Source organism: Motacilla alba, chromosome 7, assembly GCF_015832195.1.
Source record: "Motacilla alba alba isolate MOTALB_02 chromosome 7, Motacilla_alba_V1.0_pri, whole genome shotgun sequence".
Taxonomy (NCBI): Eukaryota; Metazoa; Chordata; class Aves; order Passeriformes; family Motacillidae; genus Motacilla; species Motacilla alba.
In genome coordinates, this window is record NC_052022.1 from 1525682 (window position 1) to 1538630 (window position 12949).

The window sequence follows — 12949 nt, forward strand, 5'->3', positions numbered from 1 at the left end:
ACCTCATAACGTGAGTGGTGGCACTCAGTTGTTTTTGTTTCCTAGAGATTTAACCCAAAGTAAAATAGTGGTGCAAACAAACAGAAGTGAAAATGAATAAAGCCCACAATGAAGTCTTTGTACACTGAACAGTTCCAGAAAAGGTTAAGCTGTTTATTAATCCCCTAAAGAAATACTGACTGCCTGAAAAGTAATTCTATCATGTTTCCTAAGCTAAGATGAAAAGTAAAATATCCCTCTCAAGGTGGGGTCAGCAGAATATTTGAATTTATGTCCTTTAAATGAAGAATTGAAGGGAAATTACTCTGAGCTGCTGCTGCTAAAGATCCTGAGGGGTGTGAATTGTGTTTTCATTTGTGTACAATCCCCGTTTGCAATGGCAGTGAGCAGGTCAGGGATGTCCCAGGGGTGCTCTGACCCTGCTTGTGTCCCACAGGTGTTGTACAAGGAGGAGCTGGGCACAGGCACCCCCACGCCCGTGACCCCAGAAATGGAGCGGGTCAAACGCAACCAGGAGCAGATTAGCTCGGTATTTCCACCCTGCAGGACTTATAACAACGGGCTGTTGTTATAATCCTGTGCTCCTAACACCCTAACCTTGTTCTTCCTCAGGGGTGTAGTCCTGGCTGTGCTCTGGCTGGGTTTTAACTCATTGATCTTCCACTGTTTGTGCTTTTTGGGGGATTTACACCTTCACGCGCTTTTCTTCTAAGAACAAACCTGCCTGAAAATAATCCTGGCATTTCCTGAGCTAAACTGGGCAGCAGAACATCCCTGTGGAGTTGTGGTGTTTCTCCCCACGTTTGTTTTACCCTGAGCCTTTATCTCCTCTCTGCAGTGACCCATTCACAGAATAATCCCCCACAGCCTCTTCCTTAATCCTTGCCTCTGGAACGAGCGTGCGATGAACCCCAAGTGATCCTAACTCTAAACACAGTCCCATAACAGTGGGATCTGGTGGGTCTGGCCCGTGCTGAGTGGAGTTTTTGTGGCGCTGCTGTTGTCCCTCACAGGTGTTGTACAAGGAGGGGTTAGGGGCTGGCACTGCCACGCCGGTGACGCCGGAGATGGAGCGGGTCCGACGGAACCAGGAGCACATCAGCTCGGTACTGAGGGGTCTCCACCCCTGCTCCCCTTCCAAACCCCAACCCAGTCCTTGTAACTCCTCCACGTCACATCCTTGGGTGTGCTGGGAGCAATCCTTCTTTAATCAACCCCCTGAAGCCCTGGCAGGATCCTGAAGTTTTCATTTTCCCCTGGAGTTAACTCGTGCCGTTGTTCCAGCTGGACGATTGTAACCTCGGGAGTGAAAGCCCTGGAGCAGGGCCTTCCTTTGCTTCCCAAGGAAATATTCCTTGTGCCAGTGGTGTCAGTGCTCCTCAGGAGCAGAGCCCACCCTTCCAGCACCTCCTGCCAATGGGAAATGGACTCCCAGCCCTTCCTGAGTCACAGCACAGGGAATGGTTTGGGTTGGAAACAGTGAGAGGTCTGTCCCTGTCCCTTGTCCCTGTCACTGTCCCTGTCCTGCTGGGGCTCTGCTGTGTCCCAAGGGCTTTGTGAGGAGCCTGGGTGGCATTCCCAGCTCATGGCAGTGAAAGAGCACCAGAGGCATCCAGTGGAGATGGGAAAAGTGCTGCAGGAGAGAATTCCTGTCTGGAATTCCCCCTCCTGACACATCCACTTCCAAGAGCCCCGTGCCACCACTTTGTTCTGCAGTTCTGGTTGAATTTGTGACCTTTTGGGGTCACTCTGCCCCAATCCCACCCGGAATTCAGTCCTGGCAGAGATCCCTGGGACAGGGACAGGCACCTCAGCCTGGCTGCAATCCTGGCAGAACACCTGGAGCTGGAGTAGGGAAAAGCCTTTGCCAGGGAACTTCCAGGTGCCTTGGAACATTCCAGCAGCTCTGGCCAGGCTCAGGTGACAGCATCATCAAGGTTCTCTTCCTTGAGGGTTTTTTGCTGAGCTTTGACCAAAGCAAAACTCTTTTTTCCCCACACATTGCAGTTTCACAATATTATTTCTCTTCTCTCTCTCTCTCCTCCCTGACCTCCCTGTCTTCCCCTTTCCTCCCATTTTAAAAATTTTCTTTTATTTTATATTTTATTTTATTTTAATATTTACACACTCCTGCTGCCCACAGGTGTTGTACAAGGAGGGGCTGGGGGTTGGCACCCCAGTTCCTGTCACTCCTGAGATGGAGAGGGTCAAACGCAACCAGGAGAATTTTAGCTCGGTATCTTTTTATCCTTACAGGAAAAACCTCAGTTTGCTGTAGCTATTTAACCCCTGCAAACTTTAAATCCCCTCACAGTAACTCATAAAGAAATCCCCTTTCTGCTCCTACATTTTTAGCACCATGTTGTATGAACTTGTTTTTAAAAATATTTTTCTTATCATTTAACACTGGATATTTGATGTGCATTAATTTTTTTTTCCTGAACTTTAAGCTATTTCTCATTTTTAAATCTAATTTTTAAAATAATTTGCTGAATTCCCTTCCTACAATACTTTGTTCCTCTGCTGGAGCCTATCCAGGCAGTTGGATTTGTATTCCCAGCTGATTTTATCACAATTAATAACTGATTTATGCTCCCTAATTTTTCCTGCTTTCTAGGACATTAAGTGGGCATAAAATCCCATTAATTCCCTCCATCACATGCAGATATTTTTTGTTGTTTTTCCCTCTTTTTGACTGCCCTGTTGCCCCACAGGTGTTGTACAAGGAGGAGCTGGGGACAGGAACCCCCACCCCAGTCACCCCTGAGATTGAGAGGGTCAAACGCAATCAAGAACACATTAGCTCGGTATTTTTGAGTTCCAAACACCCAAAAAAATCCCCTTTAATCGATTTTAAAATAATCTTCACCCCAAAATAATTGATTGACACAAGAACATCCCATTCCTTGTGTTCTGCCATTTCTTGCTCTGTAATCCCTGACTTATTTTGATTGGACCCATCACTAATGAGTTTAGGTTCCTTCTTCCCATCTTTCTCCTGCCATGTTTTTTAGGCTCTGCTTCTCCTTTCATTAATCACTTTAAACCCTTGATTATTTTTGATTTCCCCTGGTTTTGCCATGTGTAAAATCCAAACTGTTCCTTGTCTGACCCAAAGCTGTGGCTGTGATCCCTGAGCCTGCTGTGGTGGGTGTGGGACGGGAAATCAGCTGGGATTGGTGCCTGCATTCCTGCTGCCTTGGGATTGAGCCTTTTCCTTTGGGATTGAGCCTTTCCCTTTGGGATTGAGCCTTTTCCTTTGGGATTGAACCTTTCCCTTTGGGATTGAGCCTTTCCCTTTGGGATTGAGCCTTTCCCTTTGGGTTTGAGCCTTCTCCTTTGGATTTCAGCCTTTTCCTTTGGGTTTGGTTCCTTTTCCTTTGGGATTGAGCCTTTCCCTTTGGGTTTGAGCCTTCTCCTTTGGATTTGAGCCTTTTCCTTTTGGTTTGGTTCCTTTTGCTTTGGGTTTGAGCCTTTTCCTTTGGGTTTGAGCCGTTTCCTTTAGTAAATGTGGCAGGGATGCACTGGAAGTGTTCTGGGGGTGTTGGAGTGTGTGGAAAGGTGAGGGAAGTGCCACTGAAACCAGGAGACCAATAGAAATAATATGTATGTAACACATAATATATTTTTAAAATATATAAAATATAAAATTATATATTAATTGATTAATATATATTTTGGTATGATATATAGTTATTTAAAGTATATCATTTAGAATATTATTGATATATAAATGTACCCTTTTCCCCCAATATCCCACAAAATCCACTCTCCTTCAGCCTCAGTCAGAGCTGAGTTTTAGATGAGTTTTTCATCCCCAGGGATTTTTACCCCCAGGATGGTTCAGAAGCCCCTCTCTGGTACTCTGGGTGCTTTTGGTGCTGCTTTCATTCTGGTTTTTGCCCCTCGCCCCACAGGTGTTGTACAAGGAGGATTTGGGGACAGGAACCCCCACCCCTGTCACCCCTGAGATTGAGAGGGTCAAACGCAATCAAGAACACATTAGCTCGGTATTTTTGAGTTCCAAACGCCCAAAAAAATCCCCTTTAATCGATTTTAAAATATTCTTCACCCCAAAATAATTGATTGACACAAGAACATCCCATTCCTTGTGTTCTGCCATTTCTTGCTCTGTAATCCCTGACTTATTTTGATTGGACCCATCACTAATGAGTTTAGGTTCCTTCTTCCCATCTTTCTCCTGCCATGTGTTTTAGGATCTGCTTCTCCCTTCATTAATCACTTTAAACCCTTGATTATTTTTGATTTCCCCTGGTTTTGCCATGTGTAAAATCCAAACTGTTCCTTGTCTGACCCAAAGCTGTGGCTGTGATCCCTGAGCCTGCTGTGATGGGTGTGGGACGGGAAATCAGCTGGGATTGGTGCCTGCATTCCTGCTGCCTTGGGATTGAGCCTTTCCCTTTGGGATTGAGCCTTTCCCTTTGGGATTGAGCCTTTCCCTTTGGGATTGAGCCTTTTCCTCCTGGATTGAACCTTTCCCTTTGGGATTGAGCCTTTCCGTTTGGGTTTGAGCCTTCTCCTTTGGATTTCAGCCTTTTCCTTTGGGTTTGGTTCCTTTTCCTTTGGGATTGAGCCTTTTCCTTTGGGTTTTAGCCTTCTCCTTTGGGTTTGAGCCTTCTCCTTTGTGTTTGGTTCCTTTTCCTTTGGGATTGAGCCTTTTCCTTTGGGTTTGAGCCGTTTCCTTTAGTAAATGTGGCAGGGATGCACTGGAAGTGTTCTGGGGGTGTTGGAGTGTGTGGAAAGGTGAGGGAAGTGCCACTGAAACCAGGAGACCAATAGAAATAATATGTATGTAACACATAATATATTTTTAAAATATATAAAATATAAAATTATATATTAATTGATTAATATGTATTTTGGTATGATATATAGTTATTTAAAGTATATAATTTAGAATATTATTGATATATAAATGTACCCTTTTTCCCCAATATCCCACAAAATCCAGTCTCCTTCAGCCTCAGTCATAGCTGAGTTTTAGAGGAGTTTTTCATCCCCAGGGATTTTTACCCCCAGGATGGTTCAGCAGCCCCTCTCTGATGCTCTGGGTGCTTTTGGTGCTGCTTTCATTCTGGTTTTTGCCCCTCACCCCACAGGTGTTGTACAAGGAGGAGCTGGGGACAGGAACCCCCACCCCTGTCACCCCCGAGACTGAGAGGGTCAAACGCAATCAAGAACACATTAGCTCGGTATTTTTGAGTTTCAAACGCCCAAAAAAATCCCCTTTAATCGATTTTAAAATAATTTTCACCCCAAAATAATTGATTGACACAAGAACATCCCATTCCTTGTGTTCTGCCATTTCTTGCTCTGTAATCCCTGACTTATTTTGATTGGACCCATCACTAATGAGTTTAGGTTCCTTCTTCCCATCTTTCTCCTGCCATGTTTTTTAGGCTCTGCTTCTCCTTTCATTAATCACTTTAAACCCTTGATTATTTTTGATTTCCCCTGGTTTTGCCATGTGTAAAATCCAAACTGTTCCTTGTCTGACCCAAAGCTGTGGCTGTGATCCCTGAGCCTGCTGTGATGGGTGTGGGACGGGAAATCAGCTGGGATAGGTGCCTGCATTCCTGCTGCCTTGGGATTGAGGCTTTTCCTTTGGGATTGAGCCTTTCCCTTTGGGATTGAGCCTTTCCCTTTGGGATTGAGCCTTTCCGTTTGGGTTTGAGCCTTCTCCTTTGGATTTGAGCCTTTCCCTTTGGGATTGAGCCTTTTCCTTTGGTTTTGGTTCCTTTTCCATTTGGGTTTGAGCCTTTTACTTTGGGACTGAGCCTTCTCCTTTGTGTTTGGTTCCTTTTGCTTTGGATTTGAGCCTTCTCCTTTGTGTTTGGTTCCTTTTCCTTTGGGATTGAGCCTTTTCCTTTGGGTTTGAGCCGTTTCCTTTAGTAAATGTGGCAGGGATGCACTGGAAGTGTTCTGGGGGTGTTGGAGTGTGTGGAAAGGGAAGGGAAGTGCCACTGAAACCAGGAGACCAATAGAAATAATATGTATGTAAGACATAATATATTTTTAAAATATATAAAATATAAAATTATATATTGATTGATTAATATATATTTTTGTATGATAGTTATTTAAAGTATATCATTTAGAATATTATTGATATATAAATGTACCCTTTTTCCCCAATATCCCACAAAATCCAGTCTCCTTCAGCCTCAGTCATAGCTGAGTTTTAGAGGAGTTTTTCATCCCCAGGGATTTTTACCCCCAGGATGGTTCAGAAGCCCCTCTCTGATGCTCTGGGTGCTTTTGGTGCTGCTTTCATTCTGGTTTTTGCCCCTCACCCCACAGGTGTTGTACAAGGAGGAGCTGGGGACAGGAACCCCCACCCCTGTCACCCCCGAGATTGAGAGGGTCAAACGCAATCAAGAACACATTAGCTCGGTATTTTTGAGTTCCAAAAGCCAAAAAAAATCCCCTTTAATCGATTTTAAAATAATCTTTACCCCAAAATAATTGATTGACACAAGAACATCCCATTCCTTGTGTTCTGCCATTTCTTGCTCTGTAATCCCTGACTTATTTTGATTGGACCCATCACTAATGAGTTTGGGTTCCTTCTTCCCATCTTTCTCCTGCCATGTTTTTTAGGCTCTGCTTCTCCTTTCATTAACCACTTTAAACCCTTGATTATTTTTGATTTCCTCTGGTTTTGCCATGTGTAAAATCCAAACTGTTCCTTGTCTGACCCAAAGCTGTGGCTGTGATCCCTGAGCCTGCTGTGATGGGTGTGGGACGGGAAATCAGCTGGGATTGGTGCCTGCATTCCTGCTGCCTTGGGTTTGGTTCCTTTCCGTTTGGGTTTGAGCAGTTTCCTTTGGGATTGAGCCTTTTCCTTTGGATTTGAGCCTTTTCCTTTGGGTTTGGTTCCTTTTCCTTTGGTTTTGGTTCCTTTTCCATTTGGGTTTGAGCCTTTTACTTTGGGACTGAGCCTTCTCCTTTGTGTTTGGTTCCTTTTGCTTTGGATTTGAGCCTTCTCCTTTGTGTTTGGTTCCTTTTGCTTTGGGATTGAGCATTTTCCTTTGGGTTTCATGCCTTTTCCTTTGGTTTTGGTTCCTTTCCCTTTGGGTGTGACCTTTTCCTTTGGGTTTGAGCCGTTTCCTTTAGTAAATGTGGCAGGGATGCACTGGAAGTGTTCTGGGGGTGTTGGAGTGTGTGGAAAGGGAAGGGAAGTTCCACTGAAACAAGGAGACCAATAGAAATAATATGTATGTAACACATAATATATTTTTAAAATATATAAAATATAAAATTATATATTAATTGATTTATATATATATATTCTATATGATATATAGTTATTTATAATATATCATTTAGAATATTATTGATATATAAATGTACCCTTTTCCCCCAATATCCCACAAAATCCACTCTCCTTCAGCCTCAGTCATAGCTGAGTTTAGATGAGTTTTTCATCCCCAGGGATTTTTACCCCCAGGATGGTTCAGAAGCCCCTCTCTGGTGCTCTGGGTGGTTTTGGTGCTTCTTTCATTCTGGTTTTTTGCCCCCATCCCACAGGTGTTGTACAAGGAGGGGCTGGGGGTTGGCACCCCAGTTCCTGTCACTCCTGAGATGGAGAGGGTCAAACACAACCAGGAGAATTTTAGCTCGGTATCTTTTTATCCTTACAGGAAAAACCTCAGTTTGCTGTAACTATTTAACACCTGCAAACTTTAAATCCCCTCACAGTAACTCATAAAGAAATCCCCTTTCTGCTCCTACATTTTTAGCACCATGTTGTATGAACTTGTTTTTAAAAATATTTTTCTTATCATTTAACACTGGATATTTGATGTGCATTAATTTTTTTCTTGAATTTTAAGCTATTTACCATTTTTAAATCTATTTTTTAAAATAATTTGCTGAATTCCCTTCCTACAATACTTTGTTCCTCTGCTGGAGCCTCTCCAGGCAGTTGGATTTGTATTCCCAGCTGAATTCATCACAATTAATAACTGATTTATGCTCCCTAATTTTTCCTGCTTTCTAGGACATTAAGTGGGCATAAAATCCCATTAATTCCCTCCATCACATGCAGATATTTTTTGTTGTTTTTCCCTCTTTTTGACTGCCCTGTTGCCCCACAGGTGTTGTACAAGGAGGAGCTGGGGACAGGAACCCCCACCCCTGTCACCCCCGAGACTGAGAGGGTCAAACGCAATCAAGAACACATTAGCTCGGTATTTTTGAGTTCCAAAAGCCAAAAAAATCCCCTTTAATCGATTTTTAAATTCTTTTTAACCAACAAAACAATATTGTTGTTTCCTTGTAATTGACTTACCCCAAAAATAATACCCTGGTCCCTCTCAGATTTTTTTTCCTTCATAATTTTTACTTACATTGTTCTTATTCCCTTGATTTTTATTTACATCATTTTAGTAATTGAACCTCACCTTTTGGAGTGTGATTGCCTTTTTTTTAAACTCTTAAACACCCACCCTGATTTCCTTAATTAGTTTTTAAAAATCCTTTTTTAAGCTCTTAAAATCCCACCCTGCTGTCCTTATTTTGTCCTGGAGGTTTTTTAACTCTTTTTTTTTAACTCTTAAAATCCCACCATCTTTTCCTTAATTAGGCTCAGAAATCCTCTTCTTAACGTTTAAAAACCCACCCTATTTCCTTTATTCAGTCCCAACAACCCCCTTTTTTAACTCTTGGAATCCACCTTATTTTCTTTATTTAGCCCCAACTATCCTGTTTTTTTTTTTTAAACTAAAAATCCACCTTTTTTCCTAATTTAGTCTCAAGAATATTTATTTAATAACACTTAAAACCCCATCTTTTTCCATTATTCACCCCAAATAATCCTGTTTTTTTTAAACTCTTAAAAACCCACCCTGTTTTCCTAATTTATTCCCCACAATTATGTTTTTAACTCTTAAAAACCCACCTTCTTTTCCTAGTTCAGTCCCCATTGTTCTTTTTTTTTAACTCTTAAAAACCCATCCTGTTTTCCTCATTCAGTCCCCACAGTCCATTTTTTTTAACTCTTAAAAACCCATTTTTCCCCCCTAATTTATTCTCCACAATTCTTTTTTTTTAACTCCTAAAACCCCACCCCCTTTCCTTATTTAGCCCCAACATTTTTATTTTTTTTTAACTTTTAAAAACCCACCCTGTTTTCCTAATTTATTCCCCACAATTATTTTTTTTAACTCTTAAAAACCCACCCTCTTTTCCTAATTCAGTCCTCATAGTTCTTTTTTTTTAACTCTTAAAAACTCACCCTGTTTTCCTCATTCAGTCCCCATAATCCTTTTTTTTAACTCTTAAAAACCCATTTTTTCCCCCTAATTTATTCTCCATAGTTCTTTTTTTTAACTCCTAAAACCCCACCCCCTTTCCTTATTTAGCCCCAACATTTTTATTTTTTTTTAACTTTTAAAAACCCACCCTGTTTTCCTAATTTATTCCCCACAATTATTTTTTTTAACTCTTAAAAACCCACCCTGTTTTCCTCATTCAGTCCCCATAGTCCTTTTTTTTTAACTCTTCAAATCCCAGCCTGTTTTCCTCATGTGATCCCCATTCCGTTTTGTCCCGTGAGTGAATTTTCCCGCTTTTCCTGGTTTTCCCCTGGAGATCTGCGGGCCTGGGGGGATGCCGGGCGGGGGAGGATCCAGAGCCGCTTTTTTGGGATTGTTCGGTGCTTTCACAGCTTCTCCCGGCCGGTTTTGAGCCCAGGCCTGAGCAGCGCTGCCGGCTGGAGCAGGATCCCGTCTTTTCTCCCTCGCATCCCGGATTGTGCCCCGGTTTTCCCGCAGGTTCTGTACCGGGAGGAGCCGGGCACGGGCACCCCCATGCCGGGCACCCCCGAGCTGCGGCGGGTGCGGCGCAACCAGGAGCGCCTCAGCTCGGAACCGGGGCAGCGGGGCTGCTCCCTGGGCGGCGCTCCCTGGGCGGCGCTCCCTGAGCCCCTAACAAGCACCGTTCCTCTCCTCCTGCTGCTTCATCAGCCCCTAAACACATCCCCACAAACACAACCCCACAAACACATCCCCGCAAACACATCCCCGCAAACACATCCCCATAAACACAACCCCACAAACACAACCCCACAAACACAACCCCACAAACACAACCCCACAAACACATCACCACAAACACATCCCCACAAACACAACCCCACAAACACAACCCCACAAACACAACACCATAAACACATCCCCACAAACACCACCCCATAAATACATCCTCATAAACATCCCCACAAACACCACATACACATCCCCACAAACACATCACCATAAACACCATAAACATATCCCCACAAACACATCACCATAAACACCACACACACATCCCCACAAACACATCACCATAAACACCATAAACACATCCCCACAAACACCACACACAGATCCCCACAAACACATCCCCACAAACACCACCCCATAAATACATCCTCATAAACATCCCCACAAACACCACATACACATCCCCACAAACACCACACACATCCCCACAAACACAACCCCATAAACATCCTCACAAACACATCCTCATAAACACCACAAACACATCCCCACAAACACAACCCCACAAACACAACCCCACAAACACCACACACACATCCCCACAAACACTACAACCACATCCCCACAAACTCCACAAACACAACCCCATAAACACCACAAAAAAATCCCCACAAACACCACAAACACATGATCATAAACACATCCCTACAAACACATTCCCACAAACACAACCCCATAAACACATCCTCACAAACACATCCTCATAAATACATCCCCACAACCACCACAAACACATCCTCACAAACACATGCCCAGAAAGACATCCCCATAAACACATCCTCACAAACACCACAAACACATCCTTCTAAACACATACTCACAAACACCACAAACATCCCCAAAAACAATCCCCACAAACGCATCCCCAAAAACAATCCCCACAAACGCAACTCCTCAAACCCATCCTCACAAACATGCTCATGATCAATCCTCTCTTCCTCGCGGCGTTACTGACCTCCCACTCCTTCACTGCTGGAATTATTTACAGATATTTACATTGCTTGAATTTATTTTTAAATATTTACACGATTCTTACTGTCTTTAACGCTTTTATTCCATCTTCCCTTTATGTGTTTCTATATTTTCTATCTAAACTGCTCCGTGCCTTGCTTTAACCGTGGGAGAGGGAGGTGTGTCTTCTCAGGAGGCGGCGCTGGGGTTTGAGAGCTGCTGTGCCGCAGAATTGGGATTTGATGAGCTGATGGCTCTGGCTGGTTTCTTGTTGCGCAGGTGTTGTACAAAGAGAGCCTGGGGACAGGGACCCCCACTCCTGTCACCCCCGAGATGCAGAGGGTCAAACGCAACCAGGAGATTTGCAGCTCGGTACTTTGCCAAGAGCAAAACTTCCCTTTAACTCTTTAAACGCAGAGTTGAACCCTTTTAACTCTTCCCAAGCCCTTTTTAACCGTTTGGAGAAGGGTTTGTCCCAGAATAACGCAGCCCAGAGCAGGGCTCGCCCTCACTCGCGGCTTCCTCCGGTTGGAATGTTAACTCGGCGCAGTTATCTTGGTTTTAAGAGTGATTTTAATGTCCTGTTCTAACCCTAAACCCTCTCGAACTCCTTTTCTCTGCAGTGCTGCCATTTCTTTTAAAGCGGTTAATTGGGGTTTCTGCCCCGCTCAGCCCCTCCGGGGGGATTTTGTGCGCAGTACTCACCCCATTTATCAGCAGCGGTTCAAGCCAGGGCTGCCAAACTACTCCTCTACTAAAACAGTGCCCAGGAGCTGCTTGAAGAGCCCCTGGGGACTGGCTCCGAGGGACAAGGCGGGCGTGGGGACAGCTGTCCTGACCGCGCCTCCGCGGCGCCGCTCTCGCCCGCAGGTGCTGTACAAGGAGAACATCGGCAAGGCCACCCCCACGCCCGTCACCCCCGAGATGGAGAGAGTCAAACGCAACCAGGAGATCATCAGCTCGGTACTTGCGGCAGGAAAAGTCCCTAAAAATCGGGGCGGAGGGTTTGGAGCCTCAGCAGCCTGTGCTTATTAACCCCTGAAATGCCTGTGCCCCGAGGCCCCGCCCGAGTCACACACAAACAGCACCGGCTGCTCTTTAACGCTGCCCCAAGCCGGGTTCCACTTGGAAAAAATTCCCTTTTTGGGATGGATGGTGTTGTCCTGATTGAATTTTTTAACTTTTCTTACTCCCCCTGTGATGATTCCAGCCAGGGCCCGTTCCTGCATCCCAGATTAATCAATTGATGGCAAAGCTCCAACTCCTCCTCCTGTGCCCAGCCCTAACTCGGTGGGACGGCTCCAAAGCTCTGTCTGTTCTGCTTTTTGGTTTATTTTTTGTTGTTGTTTTCCATTTCAATGACATTTGGGTACTCCCTTGCATCCTGTAGGTTTTGTACAAGGAAAATGTGGGGAAGGTGACCCCGACCCCCATCACCCCCGAGATGGAGAGAGTCAAACGCAATCAAGAGATCATTAGCTCGGTACCTTCCCAGAAATTTCTGCTTTCCTTTGTGCTTCAGCTTAGTCAAGTAACAGCCTAACTCCCACTCAGAGCTGGTTTTAATTTAAAAAAGAGATGTATTTCTTTTTTTCCCTGCACATTAATTGCACCTTCTAAACCCAAATTACTTCGGTGTTAACGGTGTGATCCAGGATTTTAGGCCTTTTTTACAGCTTGGTTTGTGAGTTTGTGGGTTCTATCCAGACCCTCTCAGGAGTTCAGATCCCTTGGTGGGGATCAGGGAATGTTTGGGTTGGAAGGGACGTGGAGCTCGTTTCATTCCCTTACCTGCCACTAGCCCAGGTTTTCCAGGGATATTCAGCCTTTTCTCTGTGTTCAGATTTGACTTCAGGGAAAACACCCATCCCTGACATCATTACTGGGGCAGTGTGGCATCAAAACTTCCACCTCCCTCCCAGAAAGAT

At 44.3% G+C, this 12949-nt stretch overlaps 1 protein-coding gene across 50 annotated transcripts in view; it reads left to right on the top strand.

Moving 5' to 3' along the window:
* Window positions 1-12949, top strand: part of NEB (nebulin) — a 158793-nt gene that overhangs the window by 83589 nt on the left and 62255 nt on the right. For 29 of the 50 annotated variants that reach the window (XM_038142070.1, XM_038142082.1, XM_038142090.1 and 26 more), the window contains 7 exons: window positions 437-529; window positions 1014-1106; window positions 2144-2236; window positions 5121-5213; window positions 6322-6414; window positions 7552-7644; window positions 8121-8213. In XM_038142070.1, the coding sequence (XP_037997998.1) occupies window positions 437-529; window positions 1014-1106; window positions 2144-2236; window positions 5121-5213; window positions 6322-6414; window positions 7552-7644; window positions 8121-8213 (651 nt within the window). Of the gene's footprint in view, window positions 1-436; window positions 530-1013; window positions 1107-2143; window positions 2237-2714; window positions 2808-3917; window positions 4098-5120; window positions 5214-6321; window positions 6415-7551; window positions 7645-8120; window positions 8214-11300; window positions 11394-11891; window positions 11985-12411; window positions 12505-12949 lie in introns of those variants that run through there. The other 21 variants (XM_038142097.1, XM_038142099.1, XM_038142105.1 and 18 more) reach the window with 17 other exon arrangements.